At 52.9% G+C, this 15,397-nt stretch overlaps 2 protein-coding genes across 2 annotated transcripts; both read right to left on the bottom strand.

Annotated features, from left to right (window-relative positions):
• Window positions 1–5,791: 5,791 nt before the first annotated feature.
• Window positions 5,792–12,552, bottom strand: LIM2 (lens intrinsic membrane protein 2). The gene is made up of 5 exons (XM_043598369.1): window positions 12,442–12,552; window positions 11,937–12,117; window positions 7,580–7,729; window positions 6,374–6,508; window positions 5,792–6,143 (listed from the first exon to the last, which is right to left on the bottom strand). The coding sequence occupies exons 2-5, from the start codon at window positions 12,109–12,111 to the stop codon at window positions 6,082–6,084; spliced, it is 522 nt and encodes a 173-aa protein (XP_043454304.1). The 5' UTR covers window positions 12,112–12,117; window positions 12,442–12,552; the 3' UTR covers window positions 5,792–6,081.
• Window positions 12,553–12,803: 251 nt separating this feature from the next.
• CE2H19orf84 (chromosome E2 C19orf84 homolog) lies at window positions 12,804–14,946 on the bottom strand. The gene is made up of 2 exons (XM_043598368.1): window positions 14,827–14,946; window positions 12,804–13,975 (listed from the first exon to the last, which is right to left on the bottom strand). The coding sequence occupies exons 1-2, from the start codon at window positions 14,859–14,861 to the stop codon at window positions 13,447–13,449; spliced, it is 564 nt and encodes a 187-aa protein (XP_043454303.1). The 5' UTR covers window positions 14,862–14,946; the 3' UTR covers window positions 12,804–13,446.
• Between the last annotated feature and the right edge of the window lie 451 nt (window positions 14,947–15,397).

Below are 15,397 nucleotides of genomic sequence, written 5' to 3'. Positions count from 1 at the left end.
GGCAGGGGCTCAGATTCCTGGATCGATGGCTTGGAGCTTATACCCAAGGCAAGCAGAGGGTGGAGAATCACAATTCTGAAAGTTTGTGGGGAGAAAGACATGCCCACATCCTTATCTGGTAAGAAGAGTTCACACAGCTCTGCTTTGAGCAGGGCCTCCAGTCCAGTGGCCTTCATCGGGGTGCCTGAGTGGCAGGGGCAGGGGCACAGGACCCTCCTACCCTCCAAGAGCAAGCCCCCTCCGCCCATACCAATACCAGGTCCTAGGTAATGCCTCACAGATGAGCAAGTGTCAGGTGAAGGTGTGGCAGCCCAGGTAGAAGGCTCAGGCACACTTGACCTCTATGAACCGGGGAATGGCCTAGAAGAGGACCTCTGTCATGAAGATGACCTTGAGCCAGCAGCCCCACAACACACTGACTCAAGAGCCCAGGTCCTCTTCCATTATCAGAGACTCCAGTTTGCAAACCCCCATCCTTCACCCAGACCCTCACCACTGAGATAGTTGGCCACTCCTGAGAACATGCTCAGAAGGGCAGGCTCCCAGAGAGAGATTCAGATCATAAGCGGCAGGGCGCCGACACAAAAATGGCGGTGGATGTAGCTCTAGCGGAGAGCAACAGACAGGCTTCAGGAAGTCTGGGCCGTGGAGGTGTGACGAAGGAGGTGTCAGATCACAGAGCCCATCTGCAGTCTCTACCCCATTTCAAACCCAACCCCGTCCTTAACTCCATCCCTATCCTCCAACCCAACCCTATTCTCATTCCCAAACCTGACCCCAACTCAACCCAATCCATAACTTCATCCCTAACCCCAAACCCAGCCCCATTTATAACCCAGCTCTACCCAGCTCTAACAAACTCAACTCCACCTCAATTCCTAAACCAGACCCCACTTTCATCACCAACACCAACGCTAAGGTCAGTCCCATCCCCAAGCACAAGCACAACCTACTCCTTAACCCTGTCCTGCCACCTGACCTAACCTCCATCCTCTTGCTCACAAACCCAGCCCCAAACTCAACCCCAACCCCATCTCCAAACCCAAGCCCAATCCCCATCTCAAACCCATCCTCATCCTGAGACTCAACCTTATCCTCACTCCCATCCCCATGCCAGATCATATTTCTGGCCCCACGCCCCTCTTCCTCCTACTCCACCCCAAGTCCTATAAATCCTACCTCAATCCCACTCATTTTCATTTACATTCCACCTCCAGTCTCAAGCCTTTAACCCTGGTTCATCTCTTTTTTTTTTTTTTTAAGTTTATTGATTTAATGTCTAACCCAACATGGGGCTCAAACTCACGATCTCAAGATCAAGAGTCACATGCTCTCCCAACTGAACCAACCAGACACCCCTCCTGTTTCATCTCCCTGAGTCCCACCCTCACCACGGCACATGCACACACAGGCACAGGCACGCACGTGTGCACACACACGTGGCCGCACCAGGCTCCAACAGGCTTCCGCAGTTGTTGGCATCAAAGGCTGACTGTGGGCCCAGGTTCTTGGTGCCCTCCAGCACATGCCCCTCAAGCCAATAAGGACAGACTACAGCCTCCAGGAGAGCCTGAATCAGCTGACGTGACGTTGAAAATGGAACTGTCTTCCAGAACTTCCATCCTTTTTCTTGACAAGATGTGTGTGTTGAAGCTTTTCCCAAGACCTCAGGTCCCTGGCTCCCTGACACTGTCCCAGTTTTTGGTCTCCTTGGGTCTCTGCCAGTCTTGCCCAAGTGCCACCAGTATTTCCAGGTCACCCCAGTCCCTTCTAACTTTCTCCAGCCTCTCCCAGCCCCGGGGAATTCCTTCTGAGGTTCCATCCTGCAGAAACTCTGCCCAGTCCTCGGGCCCACCTGGATCACCTAGACACCTGATCTTTCTATTCTGTTGGTTCTGTCTTCAGAGCTGAGGTCCTCCAATCCGAAGCCTCCACCCTCAGTCCTGGACGCTATTCCCACACCCCTAGCCCAATTATTATCTCCCGGGACCACCTTTACTTGGCATGATCCAAAGTGTCTCTCCTTCCACCACTTTCCACACATGCTCAGATGTCAAGAACTCCGAGGCAGGAACGAGGCCTGATTAATTTGGGGGCCCCCAGGGCCCAGCAAAGGGCCTGGCCCATAGGAGGCTTCTGGACATAATCCAACCAGTGCCTCTTATAGGTCAGGCAGTATGCCAGGCTCCGGGGAAACACTGGTGTAGAAGGCACATGAGACCCTCACTCTCACTGAACCTACACTGTAGTAAAGAAGTGAATGCTATTTATAAACGGTTATTATGGAAGATGCCCCCATTTATACTGAGGCCTACTCTATTAATAATATTTAATGCAGTCTATTATGATGATAAAAAGGTACTAAGTCTGTTAGTTTCCTTGCCGAGTAGAATCTAGCTTAATGTATCCACTCTGACGTAAAAAATAAAGAATGTTAGATGGAAACTGTCAGCTAAAAATAGTGAGCTGAAGGGCTCCTGGCTGGCTCAGTCCGAAGGGCATGCAACTCTTGATCTTGGGGTTACAAGTTCAAGCCCCACACCGTAGGTAGAGATTACTTTAAAAAATAAAAAATAAAGAAATAAAAAATACAAATATTGGCACATTTGGGTGGCTCAGTTGGTTAAGCGTCTGACTCTTCATTTCACTCAGGTCATGATCTCACGGGTTCATGAGATCTAGCCCCATGTCTGGCTCTGCATTGATGGCATGGAGCCAGCTTGGGATTCTCTCTCTCTCTCTCTCTCTCTCTCTCTCTCAAAATAAGTAAACTTAAAAAAAAAAAGTAATAAAAATATCTGCTACCAGGGGCGCCTGGGGGGGGCTCAGTCAGTTGAGCGTCTGACTTCAGCTCAGGTCATGATCTTACAGTTCGTGGGTTCAAGCCCCACATGGGGCTCTGTGCTGACAGCTCAGAGCCTGGAGCCTGCTTCGGATTCTGTGTCTCCCTCTCTCTCTGCCCCTCCCCTGCTCATGCTCTGTCTCTCTCATTCTCAAAAATAAATAAATTTTAAAAATTAAAAAAAAATACCTGCTACCATATATAAAGCAGGCAATACATGTGTTGTGTATATTATCCATGGAAAAGTAATGCTTTCCAGTTGTGTAGCCTATACTTTACAAATGGGTTATATGCTCTTTCCCTTTATTTTATTATTTTTTTAATATTCATTTTGAGAAAAGAGAGAGTGAGCGCTCACATGCACACAAGCAGGGAAGGGGCAGAGGGGGAGAAAGAGAGAGAGAGAGAGAGAGAGAGAGAGAAAGAGAGAGAGAGAGAATCCCAAATAGGTTCCACGCTGTCAGTGTAGTCAGGGAAGGAGGATTAAGTCAAAGAGGTGGCAGGGTCTGGAACATGTGGCACCTTGTATGACCTTGATCGGCTAGCTGTTCATCTGAACTGGGAGCCACCTGGGGAAGGGGGGGAGGCGATTGAGAGGATAACGTGATTTGAATCATGCTTTCACAAAAATCCCTCTAAATGCTGTGTAGAGGGGCAACTGGGTGGCTCAGTCAGTTAGGCATCTGGCCCTTGATTTCAGCTCAGGTCATGATCTCAAGGTTTGTGAGCTGAGACCCACATGAGGCTTCATGCTATCAATGCAGAGTCTACTTGGGATTATCTCTCCCTCTCTCTCTGCCCCCACTCTGCTTGCATGCTCTCTCTCTTGCTCTCTCTCTCTCTTTCAAAATAAATAAACTGAAAAAAAAATTTTTTTTTAATGCTGCGTAGAGAAAGGACCACAGTGGACAGGCCATGGGTAGGGGCACTGATAGAGCTGGTTGAGGGACTGTGACCCTAAGCCAGGTGAGGCCAGATCAGCAGGGTGACTGGATGAGCAAGGAGTCAAATTCTGGACACACTTTTAAGGTAGAGCCAAGGCTACCTGCTGACGAATCAGACATGGGGTGTGGGACGAAACAAAGCATCTGAGAATGATCCCAACATTCTTGGCTGGAAGAGATGGGTGACAATGGAGCAAGATGGGGAGGCCGTTAGGGACGTGGGAGAGACCAGGATACGTGAGATTGGAGATCTGCGACGCCTCTTCCTTTCAAGTGGATATTAGAGAGGAGTCTGGAGTTACAACATCATTAGTATTGCCAGAAAAAAAAAAACACCTATAAATATGACTACTGGCATAAGCCTCAGTAAATACGTCCACTTAAATAGGCCTCAATAAATTATTATTAGAGATGGCCTCAATTGCCATTATTATCAGAGCAAGCCTCTATAAATACGGTACTATTGTTATTTGTGGAGGGCCCAATAAATATTTCCAGGGAGTAAGCCTCTATTAACATGACAGTTTGAGCATAGGTTCTAATTAATATTCTTATCATTAGTACCCGCCTTGCTAAAGAGTCTTATTATTTTATGATAGATACCCGTAAATCTCAAGGCAATAGGCATCGGCTTCTTGAATGAGGTAATGAGTGAATGAATGAGAAGATCAAGGTCATGAATGGTGTGTGAACAGGCAGGTGCAGGAGGGGGTGCCGATCGGAGATGGGGTGTTTCCACTGGAGGGACCCACACGGGGAGGGGAGGGGCGGGGAGGCTAGGAGAGCTCCGTGGAGACGGTGTGAGCGGACAGCGAGGTGGTTTTTCTGTGCAGATCTTTTCATTTATCCCGTTTTCGCACCGCTTTGCTGATTCATAATAAGAAACGTGTACATAGTTGGTCTTCGTCCAGTTCCTGGCACAAAGCTGCTAAAAAGCCTTGGAATTTCATAGGTGGGGAGAGCCTTGAAGGTGTATGTGTTACGCTAATGAGGCGACTCACAGAAAGCACCGGAGGGTAGGGGCAGGTTGTCAGGGGAACCAACCACGTGACTAGATGGTTGGAAGTTTCAGCCCCTGCCCCCAACCTGGGGAGGGAGGGGCTGGAGACTGAGAATCACCAGTGGTCAGTGATGACGCCTGTGCAATGAAGTCGCCAGAAAAACCCAAGAGGACTGGGTTCAGAGGGCGTCTAGGTCGGTGATCGCGTGGAAAATGGGGAGCGTGGCCCCCTGGAGAGCATGCCCTTTCCCCACACCTTGCCCTGTGCATCCCTTCTGTCTGGCTGTCCCTGAGTTATACCCTCTGATAGTAAACTGGTGATCTGGTAAGTAAAATGTCTCTCTGAGTTCTGTGAGCCGCTCTGGCAAATTAACCAAACCCCAGGATAGTGGGGGAAAACTCCACTCTACTGCTGGTCGACCAGAAGCCCGGGTGACCCCCTGCACTTGTGACAGCATGAGGCAGGGCCGGGGGGCTGGTCTGTAGGACTGAGCCCTTCACCTGAGGGATCTGATGCTACCTCCACCAGACAGTGTCAGAAGTGAGTTACTTGGTGACGTGGGATAAAAAGCTTCAGACGCGCCCGGGGCTCAGTCGTTTAAGTGTCCAACTTCAGCTCAGGTCACGATCTTGCGGTTTGTGGGTTCAAGCCCCGCACTGGGCTCTGTGCTGTCAGTGTGGAGCCTGCTTCAGATGCTCTGTCTCCCTCTCACTCTGCCCCTTCCTAGTTTGTGCGCACGCTCTGTCTCTCTAAATAAACATTAAACACACACACACACACACACACACACACACACACATCAGAATTGCTGTCAGAATCGGCCCCGACACATCAGTTTCCTAGAAGTTGAAGGGTAGTTAACACCTGGGTGGGGACTGTGTGGTTGATGTCTGTCCCTGTCCCCACACAAACTGAGCGGGTTAGGCCTCAGTAGTACAATTACCCCCACCCCATCCACCGCTCACACTTGTCACCACCCCAACCCCTCAGGAACCACACGTCAGTCGTTTCACATCAGTTTTATTAGACTCTCAAAAAGTCGCTCTAATGGAGATTCCATTTCTCTAACACCCCCCATCATGGGCTGGACCTCGGGTCTTCTCAACTGCCTCCCACTAGGCCCCACTCTTCCTCCTTCCCCCTTGGGATGCAGAAATCAGAGGCCCCCCCCACCCAGAGTCCAGGACTGGGCCCCCTCCTGCCCACAAGGAACCAGGATTGTAGCCTCTAGACCCTCCCCCTCTTTTTCAGCGGCCCTATTTTCACTTCCAGATGAAGTCGGGGTACATTGGGCTCAGCGGGGAGCAGACAGGCGCCGACATTCGTGCATCCGGTAGGCACACATGTAGAAAATCCCTGTGTGAGAAGAGATCCCAGTTGACCCCCCAAGTCCTTCTAGGCTGGGCTCCCAACCCAAGACCCCAACACAGCACTCTCTTCCTCCCTGCGTGTCTGCAGACCTGCAGTCTGCCTTCTGGCTCCGTGCTGTGCTGGGAGGCCCGTGTGGGACACCCCATCATCTCGCCCTCTAGAGTGCCGCCCACTCTGCCATGGATACTGACCTTGCCACCCCCAAGCCCCGTTACCTGCGAAGAAGGTCATGAGCAAGGCCACCCAGCCCAGGATGTAAGACCAGGAAAAACGCCAGTCCCCGAAGCGGCGACCGAGGAAGCTGACAGTGACTCCAGTGTAAATGGCCAAGGCCAACAGGACAAAAAAGGCTAGAGAGAGAAGGGGGGGGAGGGGGAGGGAAAAGGGGTGGGGTAGGGTTTGCAGGTGAGGGTGGGAATGAGATTGAGGAAGGGGGAGGGCCGGGTGGGGGTGGGAAAGGAAAAAGGTAAGTATGCGTGGGGAGTAGGGTTGGGGCGAGGATGGGCCGGGGCTGTGCTGTGCAATAAAGAATTTGCCTGGGCTGGTCTGGGGCTCTGGTTCCTGGAAGGGAGACACTAAATCCTTGGAACTTTCTGGGTAATAGGAGTGTCTTTGTTCTTGCTGAGCCTCTCCGGTCAACACGAATTTATGTTGATGAGCTGAGATGACCCTAGGTAGGAACTGGTCACCAGAAAGACCAGCCTCGGGAACAGAACAGACAGGTGGGGCTTTGAGTCACTGGGCATCAGACGAACCTCGGGGGAAGGAAGCTAGAGGTTAAGCTCAGTCATGTGACCACCGACTCCATTGTGGAGTGCTGGAGCTTTCTGGCTGGGGAACACTTCAATGTGCTCCACGGTGTGCTCTGATCCCCCGGAGAGGCTATTGGGGTGGGGGGCGGGGGTCCTGCCTTCAAGCCCCTCTCAGGCTCCACCCCTACGCATCTCTTGATTTAGCTGGTGCTGAGTTGTATCCTTCATAATAAATCCATGATCGGGAGCTTAGTGCTTTCCTGAGTGCCGTGAGTTCTTCTGGCGAATGTTTGAACCTGACTGGGTCCCAGGAACCCCTGAATGTGCAGCAGTTGGTCCAAAGGGCAGATGGCCTGGGGACTCCACCCGCAACCCACGTAGGGGCAGCCTGGTTGGGAATGGCACCCTCAAACCAGTGGGGTGTGATGCCGGCGCTGGGTGGTTAAGTGCCAGAACTGAGCCGCAGGGTCACAGCTGGGGTCAGAAGAGGCTGACTGGCAGGAGGCATTAGAATCCGTCTCGGAGTTGGGGTTGGGGCCGGGGTGAGACTAGGATGGGTGTGGAACCCCGGATGAGAGTGGAGTTCGGGACGGAAACGGGCAAGGAATGGGAGTGGGTGGGAGTGGGGAAGGGGACGGGGTGGGGGGGTTGAAGGGGGGGGCCACTCACTGGAGGCGAAAAACAGGATGCCCGCGGAGAAGGGCCGGGAGAGGCGTGTGAAGGCGGGCTGCTGAGCAAAGGCCAGGATACCCATGATGATGCCCGAGGTGGCGCACAGGGACGACAGGATCATGAAGGCCCGGGTGGCGTTCCAGTAAGCTGTGGTAGCACCAGAAGGTCACTCCCCTGCCACCCCCGCCCTCAGCGGTGAACGGGGCTGCCTCTGAGGCCTGAATGCCTTGCCTCTCTCCACATGCCTGGCCCAGCTCATCCGGTACCTCTTTGCAAACAAACACTGTCCTCTTCACCTGGCAAACTCCCATTGGTCCTCCACAGCCCAGCTCCCAAATCCCCTCTAGGAAGCACCCTTTCAGCCCTCAGGCAACATCCTTCCCCCGCCCCCCCCCCCACCATGGTTTCCCCTTCCAGCATGATGGTTCCCTGAGGATAGGATTCTACATCACAAATACCCCCCAGCACAACGTTCACTGGGTGGATGAATGAACGTACAAGAATGAATGAAAGCCTCCTGATCACTTCCTGTCCTCCCTCCCATCGCTCTCTTTCATTTCCTTAACACCACTTGCCCATATCTGAGAGTGGCCTGTTCAGGGGCACCCGGGTGGCTCAGTCAGTTGAGCATCCCACTCTTGGTTTCAGCTCAGGTCATGACCTCACGGTTCGTGGGTTCAAGTCCTGCATGAGTGTCTGTACTGACCTTGGGGAGTCTGCTTGGGAATCTCTGTCTGCCCCTCCCCCTCCTCCCTCCCTCCCTCTCTCTCTCTCTCTCTCAAATAAATAAACTTTAAAGAAAAAGAAAATGGTCTATTTATTTATTTTTATTTTGTTAACTTTTATTTATAATTGAGAGACAGAGCACGAGCAGAAAGAGGGGGAGACACAGAATCTGAAGCAGGCTTCAGGCTCCAAGCTGTCGGCACAGAGCCCGACGCGGGGCTCATACTCACAAACCGCGAGACCAGGACCTGAGCCAAGTCGGACGCCCAACCGACTGAGCCACCCAGGCGCCCCTGTCTATTTATTCTTTAACTTGTTTATATCTGTGTCTCCCTGCTGGTTTCTCAGTTACGTGAGGACAAAGGTCTTGCTTTCTCATTCACTGCAACACCCCTCGCATGCGCTGAACAAATGAATGTGGGGCACTGAGCACTATTCTTCTTCGGTGCTTGGCTCTGCGCTGGCCCTTTAGGACATGCCCTGGCAATAACAGTTATGATCTCATTCTCCACTTAGCAGCTGCCAAGTGCGTGCCGGGCATGCATTCCACGCATGAGTCTATTGGTTTCCCTCCCTAAGCTGGACGTTCTATTTTTATCCCCATTTCTCAGGTGAAGGAACCAAGGCTCGGAGGTACAGCGACGTGCCCAGAGTCCCATAATTAGCAGTAGGACTGGCCTTGAAACCCAGGCACCAAAGCCCTTGCTCTTAACTGCTTGCCTCTTCTGTCTCTGGGAGCACGGAGAACAGCTGCGCTCCCGGGGCAGAGCTTGGATCCTGCCACCGAAAAGTACAAAGTCCGGGTCTTTGCAGAATGAAGTCTTTTTGTCTTGTGCGAACGCCACCAAGAAAAACGGCTGGCTGTTTCTCCATGGATGCTGTGTGGGGTCCATTCGGGTCTCTCCCCGAACCCCCAAATTCATGTGTTGAACCTCTACCCCCCCCCCCCGCAGAATATGACCTTATTTGGAAATAGGGTCATTGCAGCTGTAATTAGTGAAGATGAGGTCATACTGGAGTAGAGTGGATTCCTAATGCAAAATGACTTGTAGCCTCTTAAAATGGGGAGGTTTGGAGGAAGACAGACACGCAGGGGGCACCGTGTGAAGGTGAGGGCAGAGATCCGGATGATGCATGGACACGCCAAGGAATGCCAAAGACTGCCAGATGACCAGCAGAAGCCAGGAGAGAGAGGCAGGCAACAGATTCTCCCTCACAGCCCCGGAAGGACCGGCTTCTACTGACACCTTGATATTAGACTTCCAGCCTCTAGAGCCGTGAGACAGTATATTTCTGTTGTTTAAGCCACTCAGTCTGTGGTCCTTTGTAATGGCAGCCCCAGGAAGTTACAGATGCCCGCTGGGTATTTTAAAGTCCGGGGGCACCTGGGTGGCTCGGTCCGTGAAGGGTCAGGTCATGATCTCACAGTTCCTGGGTTCGAGCCCCGCATGGGGCTCTATGCTGAGAGCTTGAAGAGTCTGCTTGGGATTCTCTGTCTCCGACTCGCTCTCTGCCCCGCCCCCGCTCACGTGCTATCTCTCATTCTTTCAAAAATAAGTAAACTTTTTTTTTTTAATTAAGATAAAAGCCTGGAGGACTGGGGGCGCCCAAATCTCCAAATTTTTAAATCCTGGCAGACGCTGGGGCGCCTGGGTGGCTCAGTCAGTAAACCCGCTCAGGTCATGAGTTCAGCCCCTCCCCAGGCTCTGTGCTGACAGCTCAGAGCTTGGAACCTGCTTCGGATTCTGTGTTTCCCTCTCTCTCTGCCCCTCCCCTGCTCGCTCTGTACGTGTGTGTGTGTGTCAAAAATAAATACTCAAAAACAATGTTTTTTAGGTTTAAAAAAAAAGTCCTGGCAGACGCTTCAGAAACCTTCAAACCGCCAGACACACGCTTGTGTCTGTGGCTGGGTTTGGCCCCTTGCAAGCTCGAGTGCCCTGCTCTGATTTTGGCGAGCCAGTTACAGTTGATGGGCAAGTCGAGCCAGCTGCTTGGACAGCTCCCCGGCAATCAGTCAGGGTGAGGGATGTCCCTGAGGATTTTGGCGTTGAGGTCAGATGAAGCTGCACCGATCTATTGATCTATCGATGTGATCCGTCGTGCCTCCCTCTCCCCCACCCCCAACACAGATAAGATGGGGGGGGGGCTGTCCCCGGGGCTTTCCCAGGCTGAAGCAGGAGAAATGGTAGACATGTGATGAAGGAGACCGCCAGGAATGAAAGGGGCGCGTGAAGTCAGGAGGCAGACCGGGCTCTGGAGCCTGAGGCCGGGGCAAATCTTGCCCCTGCTTCCTGCTTCAGTTTACCCCTCCTGCAAAATGGGCCTCCGGCTGCCTCCCCTAGGCAGGTTCAGTGAGCCGGGGTGGCTGAAATCCGCGTGGAAGGGCTCAGGAGGGTTGTCTCCTCCTCCCAAGCCCCGTAAAGAGAATGGTTGGTTTTCTGAGGGCGCATCTCATGTCTTCTTTGCAGAAGTGTCACCCTCAGTGTTGTTGGGAGACCAAAGGGCGTTAATCCATGTCAAGCATTTAGAACAGCGTGTAGGACACAACAACATTCAATAAATACCGGTCATTATTACTACTACCACTAGAATTTGGTACCTATAAAATATGTAACATTATATATTATTAATTTGTTAATATATGATGCATGTTATACAATATACATTATGTAAAGTAGCATACAATACACGCGAGCATCTCTCTCCAAATATATATGTATACGTGCATGGATGTACATATATTTTGTATACATATATATGGAGAGAGATAATAGAGATATATAGTATATCATATAACATTATTTTATATATGTAATATATATGATTATAATATAGCTTTCAAGAACCCTAGGCTGGAAGAGCTTTTCTTATCCCCATTTTTGCAATATATATTATAATATGCACATATACACGCACATATATACATATGCATGTACTTAGAGGCATATATATTACATAGCCTGGCACACAGTAGGTATTAAAAACTACCATCCAGTACTTAGCAAATTTAGGGTCCATATTACTTCTGTATCCCATAGCACCTAACCTAGTTCTTTTTTTTTTTTTTTAACAATGAACGCTTTATTTTTTTTAACGTTTATTTATTTTTGAAAGAGAGAGAGAGAGAGCAGGGGAGAGGCAGAGAAAGAGGGAGAAAGAGAATACCAAGCAGGCTCTGTGCTGTCAGTGCAGAGCCTGACTCAGGGCTCGAACTGACGAGCCGTGAGTTCATGACCTGAGCCCAAATCAAGTGTCGGATGCTCAACCGGCTGAGCCACCCAGGCGCTTCCCTACCCTGGTTCTTGATACACAGTAGATACTTAGAAAATGCTGTTCTGACAACCTCAGCCCCAAGTGCTGTACCCGACATCTATTTCGTGCCAGGAGATGCCACCTCTCTACTTAACTTCTCGTACATCTCCTAACTGTACTAAAAGAAAATACTGAAATCCCAATTCTGCCCCTTCCATGCTGAGTGATCTTTGGCTGGTCCCTTTCCCTCTCTGAACCACACAGTTCTCCACCTGCAAAACAGGTGGAGAGGTTCTGTCCTGTGGGGGGCTCTGCCCCCTGTCCCGAGAGGGCCTGTGACCCCAGGCACGGCCTCGACCCGGCCCCGGAGCCTTACCGATGCTCTCTGTCTGCAGGTAGCACTTGTTGCCCAGACAATACCGCCACAGGCCCTGGTGGGCGAAGGACCCGGACAGCCGGTACTGCATCCAGTGATCTGTCGCTGTGGCCACCACCAGGAGGATGGTCCCCACCCAGGCACAGAAGAGGCCGCCACCCATGAAGCTGTACATGGTGATCTATGGAGAAGGCGAGAGGTGGGGTCAGGAGCTGGACTCCTGGGTCCTGGCAGAGGAAGGGACGGGGGGCCTGGACTCCCAGATCCCAGGTGACCAGGGGGCTAGGGGCTGGGACAACAGTTCCCTGGGAGAGGAAGGAGCTGGGGGCTGGGCCCTTGGGTCCCGGGAGGAGGGGCTGGAGGCCTGGACTCCCAGATCCCAGGTGAGGAGGGGGCTAGGGACTGGGACCCCATGAGGCCCCTAGGAGAGGAAGGAGCTGAAGGATGGACCCCTAGATCTTGGGGGAGGAGGGGTCTACCTACAGGTCTGATGCCTGGTCCCTACCTGAGTGGCAGAGCCTGTGACAAGCCTTCTGTCTGCCTCGGCCCTTCTGTGCAGACTGAGCCGAGCCAGGTTGCTGGCTTCTCTGCTGCCTGGGTCCCCCAAATCCCTTAAGCCTCCCCACACAATGGCCCCGTGGCCCAGAAGCTTCCAGCAGCTAGAAGTGCAGTGGTGGCAAAGGCCGGTGGCAGAGGCCCCAAATAGAATTCGCTGAAACAGGGATCCAGGCCCTCCCTCCCCGCGGCCCCGGCCACCCTGGCCTCTCTCTGTGACCCTCCCCACGACCTAACCCCTTTCACAGGCCTTGCTCACAGCACCCGCTGGGTTAGCCTGAGCTGCGTAAGCACACACACAGAGACACAAGATATGGGGCAAGTCTTCCATTTATTTTTCAACCAGGCTCCCCGCACCGAAGGGCAGGAAAAGGGGTGGGAGGTTGCAGGTCTGTTGGGCCAATGGGGTTCTCTGCCGGTGGGTCACAGGGCGTGTCACGGTTGGGGCTGGGAAACAGGAAGGGATGGGGCTGGCTGGGGTCGAAGGTGGACTGGACTAGGGCTCAAGTGTAGGACACAGTTGAGGGTTGGGTTGGGCCTGAGGTGGGTAGAGAAGCAGGGAGCAAGGGTGCAGATGGGGACAGAAATGGCAATGAGTGGGATTGGGAAGGTGGTATTGAGAGTGGGGACCGGAAAGGGCTTGCAGGGGAAGGTGGGGATGGGAGGGACTGAGGTTGTCACTGTAGATGGGGTTGGAATGGGGGGTGGGGAGTTGGGGATGGCTTGGGGCACGGGGGTGAGGCTCAGGGTTTTCTCTGGTGTGGGATCCTAGGTCGGGTCCATGTTTCATGGGGTGACTGGTAGGAGGCTATGGTTTTGGGGGAAAAGAGATGGGAGCATGATGTTTCTTGGGGCATCTCTGCCACAGCTGAGGTCACCCTGGGGCTCCAGGAAAACCCTCCTGGTGACCCTGAGGGGCCCTCTCAGGAGTTTGGGGAGCTGGACCCTCAGGGTCCTAGTATTCTGAGTCCCAGTTTTCTGCTGCAGCAGTTGGCATGTCCTGGGGTGTCTCCCGACCTCCGGCTTCCGTCTTCCCATCCTGGGCAGGCAGCCTTGGTGGTGAGGCTGGCATCACCGGGGGAGTCTTGGGGCCAGCCCCAGACCCCCCCCGCCAGCCCTTCTCCGGCTGTTCCACCCTTCTGGGTCCCCATCGCGGCTGGCCTTGGCCCCGGCCTGGCCTGCGTCGGATGTCCCAGCCCCCACGTCCCCTGGATGGCCTCGTGGCGGTGCCTGGCTGGGAGCAGCATGCCTGTGAGCTGCAGGGGCAGGAGGGCAAGGACTGTTGAAAGGTGTAGGCCCCCAGCAGGGCACTGTGCAGGAGGTAGGAGAGGGCGTCCAGACGGATGGGGACGGTGACAGAGGCCAAGCTCTCAGGGAGCCCCAGGTGGGCTGGATCTGGGGTCCCCAGGGGAAAAGGCGGCAAGGCTGGGAATGGCCCAGAGGGCCACGGCTCAGGCCCAGGTGATGGCAGGGACGGGTTGTTCCTAGAACGACAAGAGGACAGGTCAGCAGACCTCGGCATCTCTTTACGTCCTTCCTACTGTGGTCCCGCACTTCTCCTGGGAGTCCACTGAGCTGGGCATCCACCTCTGACCTCCTTATCCCCTTCTCTCCATTTCTCTCCCCCTCCCCCCTCCTTTTATTTATTTTTTTATTTAGTTTATTTATTTATTTTTGAGAGAGGAGGAGGATCTCAAGCAGGCTCCGCACTGTCAGCACAGAGCCCGACGTGGGGCTCGAATTCACTAAACTGAGATCATGACCTGAGCTGAAATGGAGTCAGACGCTTACCCGACTGAGGCACCCAGGTGCCCTCTTTCTATCTCTGTCCCATTCTTTCTTCCTGTCTCTCTTTACAGACAGACAGACAGACAGCTCTACCAGAACTTCAGCATCAGACAGAACCCAGCTCCGCTGCCTCGCTCATGGTGTGTTTCTGGGCTAATCATTTCCTTGTGCTGAACCTTAATTTTTTTCACACCAAAAGATGGCCTCGCATAGTAGCAAAGGTGAATATTAAAGACCTGGGTCTGACGATTATTATTACTATTTCTTCAGCCTTGTGACTGTTCCTGACATCACCAATTTCTTCTCATTCCTTCTTGAAATTTCTCCCTGTTCCACAAATATCTGTGTCCCTATCCCTAAGTATCTCGCTCAAATCTGACCACAAGATCTCCAAGATTCTGTTTCTAACAACTGATGACACTGGAAAAAAAAATTTTTTTTTTTCCTGATAGTCTCTCTGAGTCTGTCCACTCTGTCTCTGATTTTCTCTGTTCCCTTCCCTCTCTGGTCTCTGTTCTCCCCCTGGGAAGGGTCTCGTGTCTCTTACCCTTCGGGCCCAGTCCCTTCCTCCTGCTGTTCCATCTTTGCAGAGATCTCCCGAGTTTCTTCTAGCACCTTCGCCTGAATTTCTTCAGGGCCCTGAGAGGCGGAGAGAGGTCTGGAAGAAAGTGGGAGGGACTTTGTTCAAAGTGGGGCGTGGCCTTCGGGGCGTGCGGAGCCGCGGGAAAGGGCGCTGGGGTCTCAGGACCTAATTTCTCAACCCCACGTATCTGGGGTCGCAGCTCTCTACCTCCTGAGTCCCAAGAGTACAGCCCCTGAGCTTCTTCCACCCCCAGACCCAGGAGTCCAAGCCCCCAGCCCCTCCTCCGTCAGACCCAGGAGTCCAGCCCCCCAGCCCCCTCCTCTCAGACCCAGGAATCAGGGCATTAGCCCCCTCCTCTCTTTCCACCTGCACTTCTGGCCGTTTCCTCAGGGGGCCCATGGTTCTTTAAGACTAAAGGGGCATTTAGATAGGGAATTCTGGACATCTGGACATCCCTCAGGGCAGAGGGGATCGTCAATGGGCTGGAGTCGAGAGCTGGATTCCACCCAGGCCCTGTCTCTGACTGACTCTGTGA

This window comes from Prionailurus bengalensis, chromosome E2 (genome assembly GCF_016509475.1).
Source record: "Prionailurus bengalensis isolate Pbe53 chromosome E2, Fcat_Pben_1.1_paternal_pri, whole genome shotgun sequence".
Lineage (NCBI taxonomy): Eukaryota > Metazoa > Chordata > Mammalia > Carnivora > Felidae > Prionailurus > Prionailurus bengalensis.
The sequence above is the reverse complement of the archived record's forward strand: the minus strand, read 5'-3'. Positions and strand labels throughout refer to the sequence as shown.